We start from the raw sequence: 21,491 nt of genomic DNA, 5'->3' as shown, positions 1-21,491 counted from the left end.
AAGGAATTTCAGGCTAGCCTAGGTTATAGTGTGAGATCTTCTCATTTAAAGAAAACCATGACATTCAAATACACAAACCAATCTAAAACTAAAACAAAACAAACCCCCAAATAAACAACAGTTGTAAAAGTCTGGCTATATTTAAATACCCACAGGTCTGGGTATTTAACGGAGTCCTATCATGAAGTTAATAGTAGGTAGCTCCCATGGCATATTAGTGTCTCTGAGACATGCAACCTGTCCCCAAACTCACAGATTCAGAGGCCAAAAGCCATCCCCACTAAGCGAGTACAGACAACTAGCCACCTCTCTTTTTGAGGCTCACTGAAGCTAGGACCAGCGCAGGCTGGCATATGAGCTCACAGCAGGTAAGTGCACCTCAGCTCTACTGAAGGCTGGAAAGGAAGGCTGGCTCTTGGCTTGCACAGTAGCCCGCCCTCTTCATTCTTGTTTCTGGGAAGTCCCCCGTCCCTTGGCAGGCTAGGCAGGTACTCTTGTCTGCTTGCTGTGGCCCAGCCAGGTGTCCTGGGCTACCGTCTGCCCTGGGAGACATTCAGCTGGTGTCTGTGAAGAGGAGGTCACAGTGTCTGGCTGCAGCAGGCACTGAAACTGGACAGTCATACATGGCTGTAGAAAGTCTATTTAAAAGGGATTCTTTTTTATTATTCAACTGTTATTCAGCAATATACAGTGCAGTTTATAAACAACTATACCCTTGTTTCCAATCTTTATTTAAAAATAAATATTATTGACAGTGAGTTTTAATTATGGTGTTTTTTTTTAATCAAAATGTCTCCAAAGAAATAATTTAATAAAGAAAAGCCCCCAAAGAAAAAGTAAATTCAAAAAAAATTTCTAAACACAATAATCTCCTAAAAATATTTTACTTTGTCAGAAAGGCTTTGACCCGACTTTTTTTTTTTTTTTTTTTTACATATTATCCTCAAAGTACCTGTTCAACAGTTCGTGCAAAATGAAGACTCGGAGGGCACGTGAAGGAAAGAAACAGAAACTGGACGTTGCCGTGGAGAGCTCAGCGCCCCATGCAGACAGCACGGCCTTCGCTCCATCCTATCTGGAAACTTGATGCGTTACTTTAAGTCTTCTAAATTTGTGTTACTTCCCCAAAAAATAAGATTTATTTATTTCTGCATGGACTTCTTCATGCTTCCCTTGGTCCTTGTGTCCATGTGGCAAGGTCCTCCCCCGCGTGGCTGCCGAAATTTTATGGCTGTCAGTGTCCCAGCAATGGGTGCAGGAACCTATGCAGCGCTAACAAGAGCAGGGACAGCAGAGGGTCTGTGCTGTAGGCAGGGCCGGTACCTGCAGGGGAAGAGAAAACAGACAGTCAACTGGACTCCTGAGAACCTGGGACCCTGAGGCAGACCAGAGTCGAGGGAGGCTTTCCGAGGCTTCTGAAACCACAGGAGCCAGCTGGAGGCTGCCATGGCTGCTTCTGTTTAAAGATGGAGCCAGATGTGGTCAGACACAGGTGCGCTTGTCCTGAGGTGGACGTGCTAGACACTGCTTTGTTTCACTAAAGACAACCTGCTTCTTCCAAGTGTCCTCGAAATGAAGGCTCACCTCCCCCACCTCCTCCACCTCTTCACACAGTGCCAGCTTCCAGGCAACCTCTCCAAGTTCCTGTCTAAATGGCAGACCTCAGCATCCTCACAGGTCCTGTCAACGGTGGTTTCTGGGTGTTTGCCTTCCTTCCATAACCATGCTGTCAAGCTGCTCCTGGAGATGGGGATCTCAGTAATCACAGGCTGGTGTGGGTGGATACCTAAGATCCCACACATCTGGCCCCACACTGTCTGTATCATACCCACCTTTTCCTCCAGTGTCTGGGCGCCTGGTCTGCCTCTGGGCCCTAACACCTAACTACCAAGTCTTCATCCTGCCTCCTCCTGGCCACTGCTTGTCTCCTCCCCTATTCTCAAAGTGTCCAGATGTTACAAAGACCTCCCTGTGTAGCCAGGAAAAGCTCACCAGAGTCCTGGGCTCCTGAGCTGCAAAATGCCCTACTTCTCCTGGGATTCCTTATTCTTCTGCCTTGGTACTGGGGGACACCACTGCTGAATAGGATGCCGGGGGACACCACTACTGAATGTGATACTGGGGGACACCACTGCTGAGTGGAATGCTGGGGGACATCACTGCTGAATAGGATGCTGGGGGACACCACTGCTGAATAGGCTTAATAGGATGCTGGGGGACATCACTGCTGAGTGTGATACTGGGGGACACCACTGCTGAGTGGGGTGCTGGGGGACACCACTGCTGAGTGGGGTGCTGGGGGACTTCACTGCTGAATGGGATACTGGGGGACACCACTGCTGAATGGGATACTGGGGGACACCACTGGTGAATGGGGTGCTGGGGGACACCACTGCTGAGTGGGATACTGGGGGACACCACTTCTGAATGGGATACTGGGGGACACCACTTCTGAATGGGGTGCTGGGGGACACCACTGCTGAGTGGGGTGCTGGGGGACACCACTGGTGACTGCTCTCCTATACATTTCGCCTGAACCTCCAGCAGGCTGGGCTGCAACCCTATACCCAGGAGGACTGTGGGAGACTCTTCATTGGTCAACACCAGATTTGCAGAAAGAGTGGAGACTTTGCAAAACTGTCTGCCCTAGCTGCTGCTAGGGCAACTGGATCCTTCGTCTCTATTAGGTCAGATGAGGGTTTTTCCAACAAGGTTGGGACTGACTGTAGTACTATCAACCTCTTCTCATTTTGCATACCAATCCCAGTCCCCACTCCATCCCCTTCTCCTGTTCCCTCTACCTCCCACCCACCGCATCCCCCCATCCACTACTCAGAGAGCATAGGGCTTCCCAAGGGGAGTCAACAACATCTAGCAAGTCACTTTAAGGTGAGACCAAGGCCCTGCCCACTATATCTAGGCTGAACAAGGTATCCTTCCAAAGAAAATGAGTTCCAAAAGGCCAGTTCAAGCACTATAGTTAAATCCCGGTTCCACTGCCAGTGGTATCAAGACTGCCCCAGTCACACAACTGTCCCCACATTCCAAGGGTCCAGTTTGGTCCTATGCATGTTCCCCTGCCGTCAGTCCTGAGTCAGGGAGTTCCCACTAGCTCAGGTAAGCTGTTTCAGTGGGTGTCCCCATCGTGGTCTTGACCCCTTTGCTCATATCATCGCTCCCTCCTCTCTTCGAATGGACTCTGGGAACTCTGCCCAGTTCTAGCTATGGATCTCTGCATCTGCTTCCATTAGTTTCTGGATGAAGGTTCTATGATGTCTGGCTTTCCCCTGTAATCAGATTAACTACTATCAATCTTCATGGGTAGAAGTACTGTCAATCTTTTTCTTTCCTTGTAATTTTTGATATTAGTCTTTATTTAGAATTTAATGTATGAGAATTGCATTTAAATAATTTCCACCCTTCTCTTCTCCCCCTCCAACTCCTCTAGTGTAGGCCACTCACTTACTCTTCCCAAATTTCTGACTTCTTTCATTATTACTCTGTGTGTGTGTGTGTGTGTGTGTGTGTGTGTGTGTGTGAGAGAGAGAGAGAGAGAGAGAGAGAGAGAGAGAGAGAGAGAGAGAGAGAGAGAGAACATTTCATGTTGTTGCTCTGTGTATGTGTTTCGGGCTGATCACTTGGGATTGGATAGCCGTCAGTAGACTCATCCTTGGTAAGATTATTCCCTCCTCTTTAGTTCTTTATCTAGGGGTTAGACCTTGTGAGTCTTTCCCTATCTCTGTTAGCATGTCAGCTGGTGTTGCCATTGTGCAGATCCTGTTTAGGCAGCCATGTTGTTGAGGTTTCATGAGTATAGTTCCTTATCATATATAGAAGACACACTCTCAAGCAGACATGTTGTTGAGGTTTCAGGAGTGTAGTTCCTTATCATATATAGAAGACGCACTCTCAAGCAGACATGATGTTGAGGTTTCAGGAGTGTAGTTCCTTATCATATATAGAAGACGCACTCTCAAGCAGCCATGATGTTGAGGTTTCAGGAGTGTAGTTCCTTATCATATATAGAAGACGCACTCTCAAGCAGACAGTCTGGCCCTCTGATTCCTACAATCTTCCCTCTTTTCTGAGATGTTCCTCATGCCTTGTGTTGTAGTTTATTTTTTAAATTCATTCTTTTAATTAGCATTCAAAATAACAGATTTCGTCAAGACGTCTTCCATCCATGTCTTTATCAGACTTTGTTCATGTACAGCCTGGTTATCACATCTCATCCTAATCCCTACTCCTGCTGGTCTCCTCTCCTAATAGTGCTCCTTCTATTTTCATCACACATGGACACACACACACACACACACGAGAGAGAGAGAGAGAGAGAGAGAGAGAGAGAGAGAGACAGACAGACAGACAGACACACAGAGAGACACACAGAGAGACAGAGACAGACAGAGAGACACACAGAGAGAGGCAGGCGGGGGGTGGGAGAGGCAGGGAGGGAGGGAGAGAGGGAGGGAGGGAGAGAGAGAGGTGGGGGAGTTAGTTTTAAATCTAGAAAGACATAATACTTATCTTTCTGAGTCTGGCTTACTTTGCTTTAACACAATGGCTGCCAATTCCATCCACTTTCCTCATCTGAATAAAATTCTAATGTGTCTATATAACCCCATTTTCTTTATATAGTCTGAGAACTTAAGCTAGTTCTGTATCTTGGTAATTGTGGCTAGTGCATCAGTAAACATGAATGCCTGAGTGTGGTACACTGGCCTCCAGGTGCATACTTAGGCATGATGTAACTGGACCTAGCCATTATTCTTAGTCCAAAGCGTTTTCCCTACTCCATAATTCAGCTTGCTCTGCCTGCAACTGTGTATGTGATAGAACTCATGCTCCATGCCTACTCCTCTCCTTTATGAAAAAGAAGCTGAACAGATGATCCATTCAGAATCTCCATGACTGCATCTGCCCACGTGTGGACTGGTGCTGGCTCACACTGTGGAGTGAGAAGAAGGCAGACTCTCCTGTGTCCAGTCTTTCCAGAGATGCTATTTCTCTGCACAGTCCCGACCCCAGTTAAGAAGTCCATCCACGACCCTATCGGGACATACTAGTCTTCAGATCTTAATTTCCCAGTCTTTCCTCCTGCCCTCCCACAATCTGGCCACTCTGCTTCTGGCCATCACCAGCAGAGAGAATCGCAGTGCATTGATTGCTACAAAGGCCACAATCCTCTTTTGTGCCTCCTCATTTTCACAGATTGCTAGGAAGATGGATGCAGTGACAGGTGAGTTGATGGATGGCTAGAGGTCCAGGTAGAATTCGCAGGGGCTCTTGGGCACATGGAAAAAAACAGTCTGAAAATAGGGACAAGGGATGGTGGTGCTTCTTGAGCTCGTATAGCTTGGAGACTAGACATCCAATGCCCAGGCTTTGATGGTTACACTCTTGCAAACCCTAGCGCTAAGGCAGGCTCAGGCGACAGAAACAGGAATGAGAGGTATCTAAAAGCAGTTGTGCACAGAATTTCAGACCATCAAAATATGCAGCAGTCAGAGAAGTGGTCAATGGACATGTAAACCAGTCTGAGGATGGCTGGCCAGGTGGTACTGCAAGCACAGGAGAGGTAAAGCAAGATTTAACCTTGCCTTCAAGTACCCCTTTGACTTACACACTTGCTTAGTGTTAAAAGGTTTCAGACTGAGGACATAGTTCAGTGGTCCTTAGTAAAGTCCTATGTTCTATCCCTACTATGCAAAAAGCAGCTTGATTCTCTCTGCTGGGCCAGAGGTAGAAGCACCAGGGACAGAAGGACCACATGATGCTGTCTAAGGTAATGAGCATGGAAGGTAGAGATCAACACCTGTGGGGCCTTCAATGTTGGATGTCTGCTTGGTGGCCAGAGGGGTTCCTAAACCTAGTCCTGTTGCTAACAGCCCCCTTCACCTCTCCGGGTCTTGTAGCATATGCCATAAAATTAGTATATGTCTTGCCGGTGTTACAGAGGCAGGCCATGCAAAGCCTTCCTCCTCTCCACCATGCACGTTCCGTGATAGCGCCTCCCTCACATGACCTGTTGTAGACAGTGGACTATCACCAGAGTGAGGCAAAGTTTACAGAGGGCTGTGCACTTTCAGAATGAACTGTCTAAGTCTGAGTCAGCCTTCTGAAGAATGGGGGTCATGAGATATCCTAGATAAGGTTCCTCCAGACCAATCAATCCCCAAGTGAATTGGCACCAATCACTTAGCTGAGCCCAGCAGAGACCAAGCGAGAAACTTCCCAGGTGAGCCGAGAGAAATCACGGTGGTGGTCTGAATGGCACTATTAGGAGGTGGCTTTGTCGGAGTAGGTGCAGTTCTGTTGGAGGAAGTGTGTCACTGTGGAGGCAGGCTTTGAAGTCCCATATATGGTCAAGATACCACCCAGTACCTCAGTTCACTTCCTGTTGCCTTTGGATCAAGATGTAGACTTCTCCAGCACCATGTCTGCTTCCACGCTGCCACACCTCTAGTCACCATGCTCCCTGTCATGACGACAATGAACTAAACCTCTGAAAATGGAAGCCGCCACCTCAATTAAATGTTTCCTTTTATAAGAGCTGTCATGGTTATTGTGTCTCTTCCCTGCAATAGAAACCTAAGACAACGACCATAATGTCACACGAAAGTCACTGGGTTTTAAGGTCCTCTATCACACAGCAAAAAGACATTCCCTACAACATACAAACAAAAGCAGCCCAGATAGTCAATGCCGTGCAAGCAGAAGTTTCAGAAAAGACCAGTGTGAGCCAGGTGTGTTAGACACACTTGCAATTCCAGTACTCAGGAGGTTGAGACAGGAGAATCTATCTGGGCTACACAGTGAGACCTTCTTTCAAAAACAAAACAAAATACACAAACAAAAAAAGGATCTAGGAATGTATCTCAGAGAGACAGCGTTTATCCAAATGTACGTGGCATTGGATTTGACCCCCAAGTACCACACTGATAAACGTATACACAACATCTTAGGGCTGAATGGATGCTCAACATGCAGAGGCACTTGCTTGAAAGCCTGGCAACCGGTGTTCAATCCCCAGAGCCCCTATAAAAAGCAGCAGGAGAGCACCAACTCACGAGCAAAACTTTAAAAGGACCATCTTGCCTGAGCAGAGCCGAAGAGTTAATTTTGCGAATGCTTTCCAAAGAGGGAACTTTTCCAATGTGCATGAGCTGTCTCCTCATCTACTTCTTTTTTAAAACACCACTGGAACTTAATGACCAAGGAGTCACATTCTTTGAGGGAGAGCTCCTATTGTGATGTCTAGTACAGGGCCTCCTCTGCATCTGGGGTCCTACCTCCCCGTATCCCAGAGGCAGCAGCCAGGACTGCCCACTGCCGTCCAGACAAGTGCAACTTAGCTTGACCCTGTAGAGGGCACAGGTGGACAATGGCTGAGTGGGTGTGTTTGGTGTAGCTGGCTCACTCACCTACCTTGGGGCCTCTCTTCTGACATTCCTAGAATATGGGGCTGAAGAGACAGTCTGGTGTGCTGAACTGATCACATGCTAACAGCCTTTCCATCTATTTCCTCCCTTCCGGAGGCGAACCAAGAATAGCGCCAGAGTGCACACCAGTGTGTTAGTCATGATGAAGCTGGAGATTCAGGCAGCCCAAGAGGTGAGGGAAGCCCTGGAAAGAGGAATGGCTGATTCATCTTCACCTCAAACCAGCACTGCTGTGTTGCTGATCATTCTTAATGAAACTGAAGCCTGTGAGACTGCTAATAGGGTATCGTGGCACATAATCCTAGCCCTTAGACAGAAGGATTGCAAGTTTCAGGTCAGCCTGGCTGCATACCGAGACCATGTCTCAGGAAGGGGGCAGGAATGAAAGAGAGGAGGGGGATGAGAGGGAATAAAAAGAAGTAGAGAAACAGGACAGTTGGGAGGTGCAAATAAATAAAATATAATAACTAAGAACTAGAAAAGATACAATGGACAAGGATGTGTGCATGCCTACATGCACACTCATATACATACACACATGTATATACACATCTCAGTCCAAGTAGCTTTTGCCTGGAAAATTCATCATTTCCATTGATCCAGCAACAAAAGAATTATAATGCCCTGTCAGAAAAGTGCATGGAATTGTTAAACCCATTTAATGTTTTGATAGAGAAAAGAATGAGGCTGTGTCCGGGCTTCCTCTTGTGTAGAGTCCAAGCCTGTGAATGAAGCTCCCAAGGTGGTTTACAGTTGAGATCTACGTTCTCCCCATCAAGGGCTCACAGAATGAAAGCATTGGTCCCAGGTAGAAGTGTCCCTTGGGGAGGTCTTGGAAACTTTAGGTGGGCCTGGTTGGTGGGAGCAGGTCACGTGTGATGTGTCTTGTGCTCTCTCTTCCCTGTCCACCATGCGTTTGGATAGTCTCACACCATCTCATGCTCACACCATGACGCTGTGCCTCACTGTAGGCCCCAAGCAACAAAGTCATAGACAGAAGCCTCATGAAATGGAGCCAAAACACAAATTCCTCCTTTTACGTTATTTGAGTTGGCTATTGTGATACAAAATTGACTGACACAGAGATCCCTCTGAGGGTGGCATTGCTGCCCACACATGGGCCTGGGGTATCTGGTCTCTGTGGAGAGCTGAGGAACCTCTGACCCAACCCCTATATCCTGACCCTGAAGGCTGAGAGCTGCGGCAGGGCTGGGGAAGGCTGGCTCAGCAGCTTACACATCACACACACACACACACACACACACACACACACACACACACACACACACACATCACACACACACACACACACACACCACTCAGCCAGAGACTGTTTAGGGTTGCTCACAGACTTCAGTTTTTTTTTTCAGGCATGAGAAGTGTAACCACGGTTATGATATTTTGGGGTCAGTAAGCTGGTTCTGGCCCTGGTAACCTGAATGGGTTGGAGCTCATTTGCAGGTTGGCACTGCAGGCTTGGCCTACTGGTGCCTTCCTCTGCAGAACTGTGCAGAATGGGGACTCAGAGTGCAGGCAGGTTGTTGTTGTCTATCTCTCATGGACAAAGCCATTCCGCCCTTGAGCTTGGCTGTGATATCGGAGGATTCCTGAAGGGTGTGCCCGCAGCCGGCCCCCTTTCTACTGAGCGCACTATGGTCACTAAAAGCTGCTGTGTACTTTGTGAAGTTCTAACCCTGTCTTTTCAACAAAGACTTCGTGGCTAAATAAAGTTAAGGACCCAAGCCATGCACACAGGATAGTGGGCCTTTGAGTACCCATGCCCAGTTGTATTGCTTTCTTCTTCTGCAGCCTCTGTGAATGAGACAAAAAGGGCGAGCGTGAACTAGAACCTCTACTCAAGGCTGGATAGAGCCCTCCTCTTTTAAGACAGCATTTACCCCCTGTTTCCCCTCACATGCTCTGAGGACCCTGCCATTCCAGCTGCACCTCTGCTCTCTCAGGAAGCAGCAGACCCCCTCCCCCACCTCCAGAGAAGAACAAAAAGGACACAGGCAGCATCTTGGCCAAGGTCAATGTCACACATCATCCCTTCTCCACACATCATCCAGAAGCCTCAGCAGCGCCACAGCAGAGTCTGTCACTTCAGGAAACTGTCCTTCACCCTTCATCGCAATTTCACGCCTCCCCCACTTCCTGCCTCTCTCGTTATAAACCCCTTTTTCTGCAGAACCTATCGGCAAGTGAGACACAATGTGGCCACCTGAGGGTAGAGCCTGGGTTGCAGAAGGGTGGGGAAAAAAAAGTAAATTCTAATCTGAACCATTTAAAATTAGGAGACTCCATGCATAGATTGTGAAAGACCCAGGCATTAGCACCCTGCCTCTCCTTTGCGGCTGATGCTGTGTCCTTCTCAGCAGGAGTCTCCCGGTCCTTGCCCTCCTGATCCCCTACCCAGACCCAAGCGAGCTACCAGCCACCACCCTGGCCTCTGTGCAGTGGATTCCGGTACAGCCTTTCTCGGTCACATGCATCCCCACACCCTGCCATTTGCCGATGTCCAAGTGCACAGCGTCTGAGCCAGCTCTGGCCTCAGAATTGAGGAGGAGTCTGGCTTAGGTCCCACTAGGTCTGCGCTCAGCTGTGCAGTGGGCAGGGGCAGGTCCCTTCCCTGACATGGGGCTGGACCTCCTGGCAAGCTCAGTTCTCATTTTTCCCGTTGGACTCTACCCGGGTCCAACTTACTGCTGAGTGGGAAGATGGCAGCATGCAAGGCTGCCTCCCCTGTTGACATTTTAATTAAAGCCTCTTCATAGATATTTATCTAAAGGGAGCCAGCGAGGAATAATTGTGCACTAAGGGAGTTTGTTTGGGTGGAATTCATTTCTGCCATAAAATCAGCGTGTGCTGGTAAGTGGGGCAAAAACTAGAAGCAGCTAACTGATGCGTATCTCTTACAGAAAGGCTGGCATAGGACCTGCAGACATGGACCGCAGTTGAGACGGGGACCTGCGCCTTGCTGATGGCTTCCTACTCATGCATCCTGGCGAGGGCCATGAGGCTTCCTGCTTCAGCCAGTTCCCCTCACCCCCCACCATTCTCAGTGGGAGGAGCCTAACTGCTCCTGGAGAATCTGAGTCACTTTGTTTTTATTACTGTGACAAAATGCCTGAATGAATCCACTCACAGGAGGGATTCCCTTTGGCTCATGTTTTCAGACGTGTCAGGCCACGGTCCTGGCTCACTGTTCTGAGGCTGTGGGGAGTTAGAACATCACGGCAGAAGGGTGTGATGGGCAATGCTGCCTACCTCCTGGAGGCCAGGAAAGGAAAGTGGGGGAAGAGGAGGGCTAGGTGAGATTACCCTTCAAATCCACACCGTCAATGGCCGACTTCCTCCAGCCTTGCTCCTCCTCTTCCTAACAAACCATCCAGCTAAGAATTCAGCAATGGGTTAATCCAGCAATGGAGCTGTTGACCTCTCAACAGTGCCACTACCTGGAAATTAACTTATGAGCCCTTTTATGTCACAGCCAAGTCTATCATAGGTGAATGAAGCACACCCAGTTCAGTCATGGGGATGAGACAGTCTTCTACCGTGGCTTAATGCTGGCCTCCGTATTTTGAAACATTTTCCTTCCTCCATTGCCACCAATGCCCAAACTGTTTCTTGCATGTACTTGGAGATAAAGGTGCAGAGCCTTGGACAGATCCCCATTGCAGAGGAAAGAGCCACCACCTCGATGCTTCCGTGAGAACCTTTCTTAATTGTTTCAATAGTACCACATTTCCAGCCTTGTATGATGGTCGACTCTCCTTGCCAGCACCCGGGGTAGGCGGTAGAACCACTAACCAATGGCTCTGTTTCCCTTGGCCTGATTCATCCCTTATTGTCTTAACTGCACATTGACTCCTCCAGGCAGACTGCCTCAATCAATCACCAAGGCGCTTAAAACCAGGCACTAGTATCTCTGCTACCTACATGGCCTGGGGCTTGTTGGGTAGCCCAGATTAGTCTGGTAATCCTTCTGCCTCAGGCTACTGAGTGCTGGAATAACAGATGTGCATAGCACCACACTCTCCTTAAAAACAAACAAAACAAAAACCACAATTCATTTAGAATGCAGAAACTGATATCCAATGAGAAGTAACTCGCCTGAGGCCCAAGGTTTACAGATAAATTACAGGCCATGAGTTAGTTTTGAGCTTCAGATTAACAGTGGCCAACCTACCCCAAATAGCTCATGGGCAATACTTACATCAAGGTACCACTAACCATCTATCTGAATCCCAAGTTTAATTTTTATTTGATACAGATAAAGGTCAGACTGAGGTCAACTGTGCTGACTTGAATCCAGGCAGCCTGGCTTCTGTCCACACAGTGGGCTACAGTCATCACTTATGCCTCTCCTAGGACCAAAGAACATGAAGTCATTTTCCCCCCACAGGTTAGGTTGCTTCCAAAGTGGGAGTAGAGAGGATTTTCCTCCTGAATTTAATAGTCACAATAAGCCGGGCAGTGGTGGAGCACGCCTTTAATCCCAGCACTCGGGAGGCAGAGGCAGGCGGATCTCTAGGAGTTCGAGGCCAGCCTGGTCTACAAGAGCTAGTTCCAGGACGGGCACCAAAGCTACAGAGAAACCCTGTCTCGAAAAACCAAAAAAAAACCAAACCAAAACAAATAGTCACAATAACTTATTTTCATTGTTTCTGTTTGTTTGTGCCAATTGTACAGAATAGGTTTCATTGGACATTTGCTGCATTTCTGGGGTTGGAACCCAGGAGCTTGTACAAGTAGATGCTCTACCATTGAGCACATTCCCAGCCCCTTGCTGGGGATCCTGGGAAGGTGCTCTACCACTGAACCACACTCCAGCCTCTCTCTCACTGGTGGAGTCTATCACTGAGCCATGTTCTCCATGTTCACAGTGGCATTTCCACATGTGCATTAACACACTTTCTTGGGTGGCCAACTTAGTTGATGGGGCCTTGACAGTCTATTTAGTTCCAAATGGGATCTTTCCCCAAAGGCTCCTTTCATGGAATCTCTTAATTATAGCGGTGAGTGACAAGGCCCTTTCTCCACGGTAGGCAGTGGGCCACCAGAGGCCTTAACTACAGTGAGCATGAGGGTTCTCAGCAGCTGAGTGTGCTGGGGCTGCGGCTCTGTGTCGGGCCGGTCCTCATCTAGGAGATCCCACACTCGGCTTGCTTTGGTTTAATTATCTTTGGGGCCATGGAGTGTTAGTAGGCATCTGAAATAGTCTCTGTACCTAGAAACGTACTCTGTCTTTTGTGAGTATTTTCTCCTGTGACCTTAGGAAGTGGAACTCGTTTTTCCCTTTCATGGATACGTCCTAGAGTCAGTAACATGCACAGCCGTGGGGTGCTGGTCGAGGGTTACGGCCAGCATCTTCCTGGTATCTGAATTTTTCAGGCTTCCTAGCTGCTGGAACCTCTCCGGAACCCTCTCCAGGATGGGGTTTCCACTTGCCTCCTCCTTCCTTTGAGTGGATCAAGTTCCAGATGAAGTAGACTCCCATCTGGAGACTAGTTGTATACACTCATTTCCCCATGCCTTCAGGAAGGCCATTTCCATTGTCAGGTCTCTGGAGTTTATCAACCTTCCCCTGCTGAGCCCAGAGGTCCACGTAGATGACTCCAAGATAGCGCGGCCTCTGTTGGATATTGCCCGTTTTGCCCCCTTGGTAGCGCTGCCTCTGCTGGATATTGCCCCTGTTTTGTCCCCTTGATAGCGCTGCCTCTGTTGGATATTGCCCCTGTTTTGTCCCCTTGCACAGCTTCTCATCCTACCAACTCTCATCTGGGCACAGCCTCCTTTAGTTTCATCCTCCGGTGCCCTTCACCCACCTGTCTTCCTGCTCCCAGGAGTTCTCTTCAAGCCTCAGGTTAGAAACCTCCCTTATCCCAAGGACTCTAGAGCACAGTCAGTTTCCTCTGGGTTGTGTGTGGGCAGCTGCGGGTGTGTTTGCTGTCTGACACCCTTGTCTTATGCCAGAGGGTGAGCTAACGAGAGGGGAAACTGTGACTCATCTGTGCCTCCCTGTTTCTGTGTGCTGCCTGTGCTGTGAGAGTCACTGTTGGCGGGTTGAATGGTTGGACATAAGCCCCAGCTGCCCACTGTGTAGCAGTGGTCAGACGTTCCATACATGGCCTCTACCTGGGGCTAAGAACCTGTCCTAGATTCCTAGGGAGCCGGGCTTAGTAACCTGACCTTCCAACCCACTATGACTCAGATGCATCTCTCATGCATATTTCCTCAGACTCGTTTCAACTTTTTCTTTCATTTCTCCCTGAATGTGCTCTATCACGCAACATGCATTTTTCCAAGCTGTTCCAAATCCCTTTCATAGAAGGCAGAGCATTGATTTATGCGCAAAATATTTGTGGATTTTGTATATTTCCAAATATAAATGTATATATGTACATTATATATATATATATAGTACATATATTTTCCATGTAATTTGGACCATATCAACTATGTTTGGATATGTTTAAATTGTAGAATTAGTTTTCTCAAACTAATAACTACATGAAACCAAAATACAACCACCAGAAGTCTAGCAAGAGACCAATGTATCTCAGTGGTAGAACACCCATCTAGAATCCACCAGTAAGGGGTTAAGGTGTAATTCAGTGGTACAATGCTTGCCCAGAAAGTGCAAGGCTACAATAAATAAGCCCCAGCACTACAGCAAATAAACATGCAAGCATAAATGCAAATATTAGAAATAGGAACAAATGAGGCTAGCAGTACTTAGCAGTTTACAAGGAACACGATTTGGGAACATTTGCTCTAGGTTACCCCCAGTCTACTTCCGAACTTGAGGATTGTGCAGTGCTCATGTAACCATTACACTGACTGGGAAGTGGAGGTAGAGTGGTGGATAAGGGAATCCAGCCCTCCCTGAAGTCTCCCACTCAGCCCATTTTCATTCAAGTAGACTGGGTTCATTTCTCCTGTTCTGTATTCATGATCCTTGAGCCAGAGTTTCCAAGATTTCCCTGGATCAGGCACATAATGGTTGCCCTCTAGTCTGCTAAATAGGGCCCCAGCCTCCCTGTACTTCTCCTCAGAGGCAGGCCTGACAAGCACCTATGTGTATAGTATGTGGTGTTGATCCCAGGGCAGAGAACAGGGTTAGCCCTGTGACCAGAACTATCGGCTTTTCCAGGTCTATCTTTCCATTTATAAACCTCTGCCCCCTCTTCTGTTGCTGTGGGATCATGCTTTTTGCACACTGTAAAGATTTATCACTCTTATTGGTTTAATAAAATAATGACTGGCCAGTAGCCAGGCAAGAAGTATATATGGGACAATCAGACTAAGAGAAGTCTGGAAAGAGGAAAGGCAAACAGTCAGTCATCAGCCAGATGCAGAGGAAGCAAGATGAGAGAGAATGCCTCACTGAGAAAAGGTACCAAGACATGTGGCTAAACATAGACAAGAACTGTAGGTAAATTTAAGTTGTAAGAGCTAGTTAATAATAAGCCTGAACTAACAGGCTTATTATATTGTATTATAATTAATATAAACCTCTGTGTGTTTCTTTGAAACTGAATGGCTGTGGGACCAGACAGGCCAGAAACTTCTGTATACATTCTGTTTTTGGGGATGCCTGCACATTGTTTCTCACTGAGAACTTTCCTGTAGAAATATAATTTAGCCCAATAGTTAGTTAATGCATTTTAATTGCCCAAGGATGGTGCTTGGAAAATTCTATAACACATGCTCATGAAATAAGATTAGTGTCAAGGAACTTCCCAGGATGTGTCATGCATAAAAATATGACTCTATAATAGAACACATCGTGAAATACAGCCTTGCATATTTTATTGTTATATTAATCTCTAAAGCAAGTACAGTTAGTTACACATTTACGTACCTGGAGACTGTGTATCTTTTAATATCTGAGGAGACAAACCTACAATATCTTTCGATGATCATCAACAAATCTGGGGCCAGGCAATCACCATAGGGTACAGCATACCTGTCTCAGAAGCTAATCTAGGGACTAGCTGTGCCCCAGCTTTGCCTAACATATTGTCCTGTCCTGTGGTTCAGAGGTAGACACAGAACATGGACTAGCATGGAATTCTGATTATACCACTGTCTAGGACCTTTCTTTCTATGGCATCTTTCCTGATGCAGATTCTAGAAATTCCTCACCTAGGCATGTTGGCAGCTACAACCCACCTATCCTGCAAGGTTCACCTGGTATGCAACTCACCCATCTTCCCACCCATGTTTTATCTATAGATCCAATTGTCCTTCTCTCCCCTTTCATCCAGTTACACTCCTATTGCCACATCCCTCTTCTCACCTACCGAGCAGCTACTTTTTCCATCCATTTTCAACCCACTCATCTGTCCATGTTTAACCACCCACGTCCCCTTTACCTTTCTCTAAGACCGTTACCAATTGTTACAGCTTAGATTTGAACTTCTTTTGCCCCAAAGGCTCACACGTTGAAGGTTTGGCCTCAACTGGCAGATCTATTCATTGAGACATAATGCTATCATGAGGGCTCATTCATGGATTTGATTCATAATTTGATGGAATTATTGGGATGGGATGGACATCTTTGCAGGTGGGGTCTGGTTGGAGATGGGCCACCGAAGGTCTTTTAGGGGGACTGTATACTGTGCAAGCCTTGTTCTTTGTTTCCTTGGTGACATGAAGTGAGCAGCTCTGCTCCAATATATGCTCCTGAAACACTGCTCTACCCCCACTTTAGATCTACAAATATCTTTTGAAAACATGAGACCCAAACCAAGTTTTCATTACTTAAATTGTTTTGTGTTGGATATTTTGTTAAAGCGAGGAAAATTACAAATTCTCCTTCTACTGACTTACAAATCTCTCTTCCACGTCTTACTACCTACTAATTTTTCTTTCTAGTCCTGATACATTTACCCATTCATCCATTCACTCACCTCATCATCCCTTCTCCCCTACTGCATCCTCTTATCCATCATTCCATCCACTCATACTTCCTCATGAGCATCCTATCTCAAGTCCACCCATTTACAAACCCTTCCCTAAGCTCACCTACAGGCTACTTGCTTTTCCACCCACCCACCCCACTTCCCATGTGTGCATCCATATACCTGTTCATCTAACTAGCCCCCCCCCCACTGGTGTCTCTTGGCACTGTTCTCCCCCAGCTACACTGCCTATCTCTGACTCCACACTGTGGCTGGAGCCGTCATCTCCAAAGGATCCTGCCTTGTTCCATCCTGTTTGCTCTGATCCCACAGCCTTCAGAGGAAAAGCAAAAGCTCTTGATGTCTTACATGTTTGTTTTATTTAACCAGTAAACTCTGAGTCCTTGTTTTCTTTACAGAGTCAGACTAACCCTTTGTCAGGCCCTTGAATTTCCCGACTATATGCTATACCACAGGGCATTTGCACATGTTATCCCCCCTTCCTAGAGGTCACTACCCTCTTTCTTTACATGGTCAACTTAAAAACAGTTTTTCTTGATGGGAGGTAATCTCAGAGATTCATCCCATGGATTTTGTGTCTCCTTTGTCTCTCCCATTATGTTTTTGACTTATTTGCCATAATTGTCAGGGCATATCCTGGGATGGGATTCAGTTAGCCCATACAACACTCTGAGTATGCCCCCTACACAACCAATCTACAAGACTAAGCTGTAAAATAGCTCTCTCTTCACCAGCAATGGCTACATGCTAGGTTGGGCCTTCAGTCCTCCACCCACACGACCTCACTGTAACCCGCAGTGGTATGCAGATCTCCTATCCCCATTTCAAGTTCTCCTTCTTCACCCAACTGACCCCAAGCAAGTACTGAGACAGTTGCCAGAGGCTTGGTGCTGCTGGAAGTAGAGAACGGGAGTAACATACCTCTAAGGTCTCCATTTGTAACTGATGTAATAAATGACACAAATCCAGAGTGCTGACAAGTTTGGTAATTTTTAAATATGTAAGCTCCAAAATAGAAAGCAGAGAAAAGCAGAGTTGTTTTGATTGGAGAATAAGGTGCTGCAATATTCTGTGTTGTGCCTTCCTGTTCCTTCTCAATTCTCATATAAGGTACCAGAGACATCTATCTATACAAGGATTCCTTAATTTCCTAGAATCGATTTCTCCCACTCTTTCCCTCTTTCCCTTTCCTTCATCTCATTGTGTAGCATTCTATATCTTTGAATACCAAATCCTTCTGCCTCAGTGTCCCCAGTGATGGGATTATATGCACGTACACCACTATGCCTTGTAAGGGTTCCTCAATTTAAATATTACCAATCACAGACAGACATGGTGGCTCACATCAGCACCAAGGAGGATGAAGCCTGCCCTATACTCACAATGGCTTAAACAGTATCACAGCCCCCCCCCCAAACAAGAAACAGAATCCTACTGCTCTGCACGCCTCTCATCTTACATGTGTGAAGGCAGAGGTCAAAGGGGAAAGTGACTGAGTAGGCTACACAATAGTGGTAACAAGGTCCCAGCAATCTCCCTATCTAATTTACTAGATTAGGCCAGTGCTGTGCCCACAGAGAGGCCTCACTCTCTTGGAGCTCTGAGTTCCATGATGTCAATGCATCAAGATGTTGGGCAAAGGGAAAAAGTACTTGCCCTTCCTATTTATGTCCTGGCTGCACTTTCCGCACTCACTCTAGTCTCTCAATGGTTTGGTCTTCTTGGATAAGCCTAGAGTGAGTTTAGGTGGCTAAAGAAGCACCCAGGCTGAAAGGAGGGGGACCACGAAGACTCTGGAGTAGAACGAGATGGAGTGAGGATGAGGAATTAGGGGTCTGATGCTATCCTCCCCACTTTCTCTTTCCCCTTTTCTCTTCCTTTGAGCTCTAGCATCCCTCTAATGAGTTACTCGGATGCAGGGGACCACAAGAGGCTGACCTCTAACTCCAGTGCTCTGCCTCCCCTTTCTACTTTCTACTTTCCAGGGCTTGGTCAGGTACCCCCTTCAAACAATCGCTGACTTTCCCAAGAAAGTCAAGTATTAGCTTCAAACACAACAGACACTGCCGTGTGTTTGAAAGGATGATGCCTACGGAGAAGAGGAGCTGAACTTCCTTCTTGCTCACAAAGCCCTTCCAGGCACTATTCTCAGTTACTGCTCCTTGGGTGTCTTCTGCTGAGGTGAGCAGGGCAGGAGCCACCATCCCCACTCTGCAGATGACAGACTAGGTAGCTTACAGTAGTCAGTTCACTGCACTGCCATGGCCCCCTTTGGGACAGAGACCCCTTATCTCTGCATCTATGAGGGCCTCTAACTTTAACTGTCCCTCTTTAGATCAAGCCCTCCTCCAACATTCCTAGCTGCCAAAGGTAGCTTCCTCTGGGTCTTCCTCTAACATGGCACCCATAACAGGGGATTTTAGCTTTGGCGGCATGGGTTAGTTTTCCTGTAAGACTCTCAGGCCTCAGAGCCTATATTTAAACTGTGTTCACAGGGTACACAGCTGTCTCTGCATATGAAAGATGTCTGGTGGACACTGGAAGATGAATGAATGAGTGAACTGGCTCCAGGCCTAATGAATACAGGGCCATGGACACACAGAAGCATTGCCCTCCGTGGCTCTGGGTAGAGGGGATACTTAAGTTAGGCTTGCACTCCAGAAGAGAGACAGGAAGTGTTATGCTATTGAGCCAAGAGACTGCATCGCGGGACTTTGAGAACTTCAAATTTCAGGTGAGGCCCTTGGTTACCAGGTCTTGGACACCATTCTCCCAACTACCACCTTTACAGTTATCTGAATGTTACACCATAACTTTCCCCTCAGGTGGGGTGTCTCTCCCTTGACTCTGCGCAGTGCACGTCTGGAGGCATTGGGCAGATCAGGAACCACACCTTCAGCCCTGCTATTGCATTAGTTCCCCTCCCTGGGCTTACTGAAGTGCTTTCTTCTGGGATAAGGGGTCATTTGTACAAAATCAATTATAGTAAGTTTCTATAAAGAACTGACATTACAGTCAGGTTGCGGTGGCACACACTGTTATGCCCAGCACTCAGGAGGCAGAGGTAGGTGGATCTCTGTGAGTACAAGGCCAGCCTGGTCCACAGAGTGAGTGCCAGGATGGCCAGGGCTGTTTTACGCAGTGAAACTTTGTCTGGGGTGGGGAGGAGGAGTTGACATTACAGCTATGGGTGATAGACAGGAGTCAGCTGAAGGAGGTGCTCTCTATCGAGCGCTGTCCAGCACCAGGAAGTAGACTGTGCTGTGTGTGTCTGCGGTGGTTTTCTGTGCCACTCAGAGGCAGGTTGGTGTGGGCCTAAAGAATGGGACAGGGGTCAGGGGCCTGCCCTGTGGTTCCTCGTGTAGACCATTCACTCTCCCAGTACCTCCTGGCAGTAGCATCTTTTTCTCTGTTTTCTCATGTGTCCCTGGGAGCCATGTGGCTCCTTATTGGCAATCTCTGGGCACAGATGCCACATTGAGAAAGATGGGCAGATTCCTGTACTAAAAACAAGATACAGGAATACAAAGCAGGCCTGTGCCTGCGAAGGTGCCTGCCCATCACCACCAACTGCAAGGCATGGTGCTTCCCAACACAAAAGTGGTTTTGTGCTTCTCTCCTAGGGGATGTCAAGCCTCTCCCATCCCAATAATCCAGGTCTTCCTCAAGGCTCTGTGGCTACCTGACACCATAAAGGGCCTTCTTCCTTTTGTTTCCATCTGCCATGGAGAGACAGCCATCTCCTGCTGCACAACCCAGCTGTTCCTCCAAGCCTGGCATCCTTGCTCCTTCGTCCTGCCTCTTACCATCACAACGGTACCCCACAAATGGCAGCCTGGATACCAAAGCACAACCAGGCACAAACCGCTACAGCTTGGGTAAGGCTTTCCCAAGGAACGACTTTGGCACAGCCAGCCCTACAATGAACCTGCTAGAATTAGGGATTCAGTTTTCTAGAGGAGCATGGGAAACTGTGGCAAAGCTGTTCTTGCTCACTAGAGAGCTCAATTCGTGGAAAATAGCCCTAGACGGGCGGAGATGATTGCATGGTGCCCACCCTTCACAAACGGCAGAGAGAATGCACACAACTCCCTGAGCCATTTGCAAATGCTCCATACTTTCTGTACGGAAGCCCCAACAACTTCCCCCACCTTCCTTTCACCACCATTAGGTTCACTGGTGGATAGGAGGGAAGATGGCACTCCTGGGATAAGTCGCACATTGACGTCCCTAGCTTGTTGGATGATCTAGACACTTAATGCCATTCCCACATAAACTTTAGATGGCATCCCCTCGTGTTTCCTAGATACTGGGCTCTATGCTCTGTAAACATCCCGTGATGACTGATCTTCACTGTTGACTTTAATGCATTCGGAAGTTCCTGGGAGATTGGTGAGTCTAACTTGCGGGTGTGTCAGGGAGGGCGCTCCAAAAGTGAGTAATTCGGGGAAGAAGACCCACCATGACTGTGGGTGACACTATGCATGGGTGCTACGGGACAATGGTTTGTACCCTGTCAATTGTATTTTAATAAAACGCTGATTGGCCAGTAGCCAGGCAGGAGATATAAACGGGACAATCAGGCGATGAGAAGAGGAGAATTCTGGGAAGAGGGAAAGCCCATTCCTCTGCAGTCGTGATCCATCTACAGAAGAAGCAAGATGTGACTGCCTCGCAGAATAAGGCACCAGGCCATGTGGCTAACATAGACAAGAATAATAAGCTAATATAAGTTATAAGAGCTAATAAGATGTCTGAGTTACTAGGTCTATCAGTTTATAACTAATGTAGACCTCTGTGTGATTTCTTTGGGACTTAATGAGTGCAGAAACCAGGCAGGACAGAAACCTTAGACAACACATGGGCTAAAGGACTCAATGGGACAAACAGAGAAGGGTAGCTGAGTACAAGAATGTCCTTTTTTTTCTGTTTCTCCACCCACCATGAAGAACTATATTAGTAACTTTTCTAGTGCTGTAATGAAACACCATAATCAAGGTACTTTATAGAAGAGTTTATGTGGGCTTATGGTTCTAGAGGATGAGAGTCCATGATGGTGGGGTGGAGGCAGCAAAGCAGCAGGAACTAGATGCTGAGAGCAGAAGCCTAGAGTCCACAT

At 47.4% G+C, this 21,491-nt stretch overlaps 1 protein-coding gene across 3 annotated transcripts in view; it reads right to left on the bottom strand.

Annotated features, from left to right (window-relative positions):
• Positions 1 to 653: 653 nt before the first annotated feature.
• The window catches only part of Vstm2b (V-set and transmembrane domain containing 2B), a 32,659-nt gene continuing 11,821 nt past the window's right edge, over positions 654 to 21,491 (bottom strand). For all 3 annotated transcript variants that reach the window (XM_075951748.1, XM_075951750.1, XM_075951749.1), the window contains one exon: positions 654 to 1,323. In XM_075951748.1, the coding sequence (XP_075807863.1) occupies positions 1,235 to 1,323 (89 nt within the window). In that variant the 3' untranslated portion in view covers positions 654 to 1,234. The remainder of the gene's footprint in view (positions 1,324 to 21,491) is intronic.

Source organism: Microtus pennsylvanicus, chromosome 17 (assembly GCF_037038515.1).
Source record: "Microtus pennsylvanicus isolate mMicPen1 chromosome 17, mMicPen1.hap1, whole genome shotgun sequence".
Classification (NCBI taxonomy): Eukaryota; Metazoa; Chordata; class Mammalia; order Rodentia; family Cricetidae; genus Microtus; species Microtus pennsylvanicus.
Note: the sequence above shows the minus strand (reverse complement) of the source record. Positions and strands in the feature narration are given on the sequence as shown.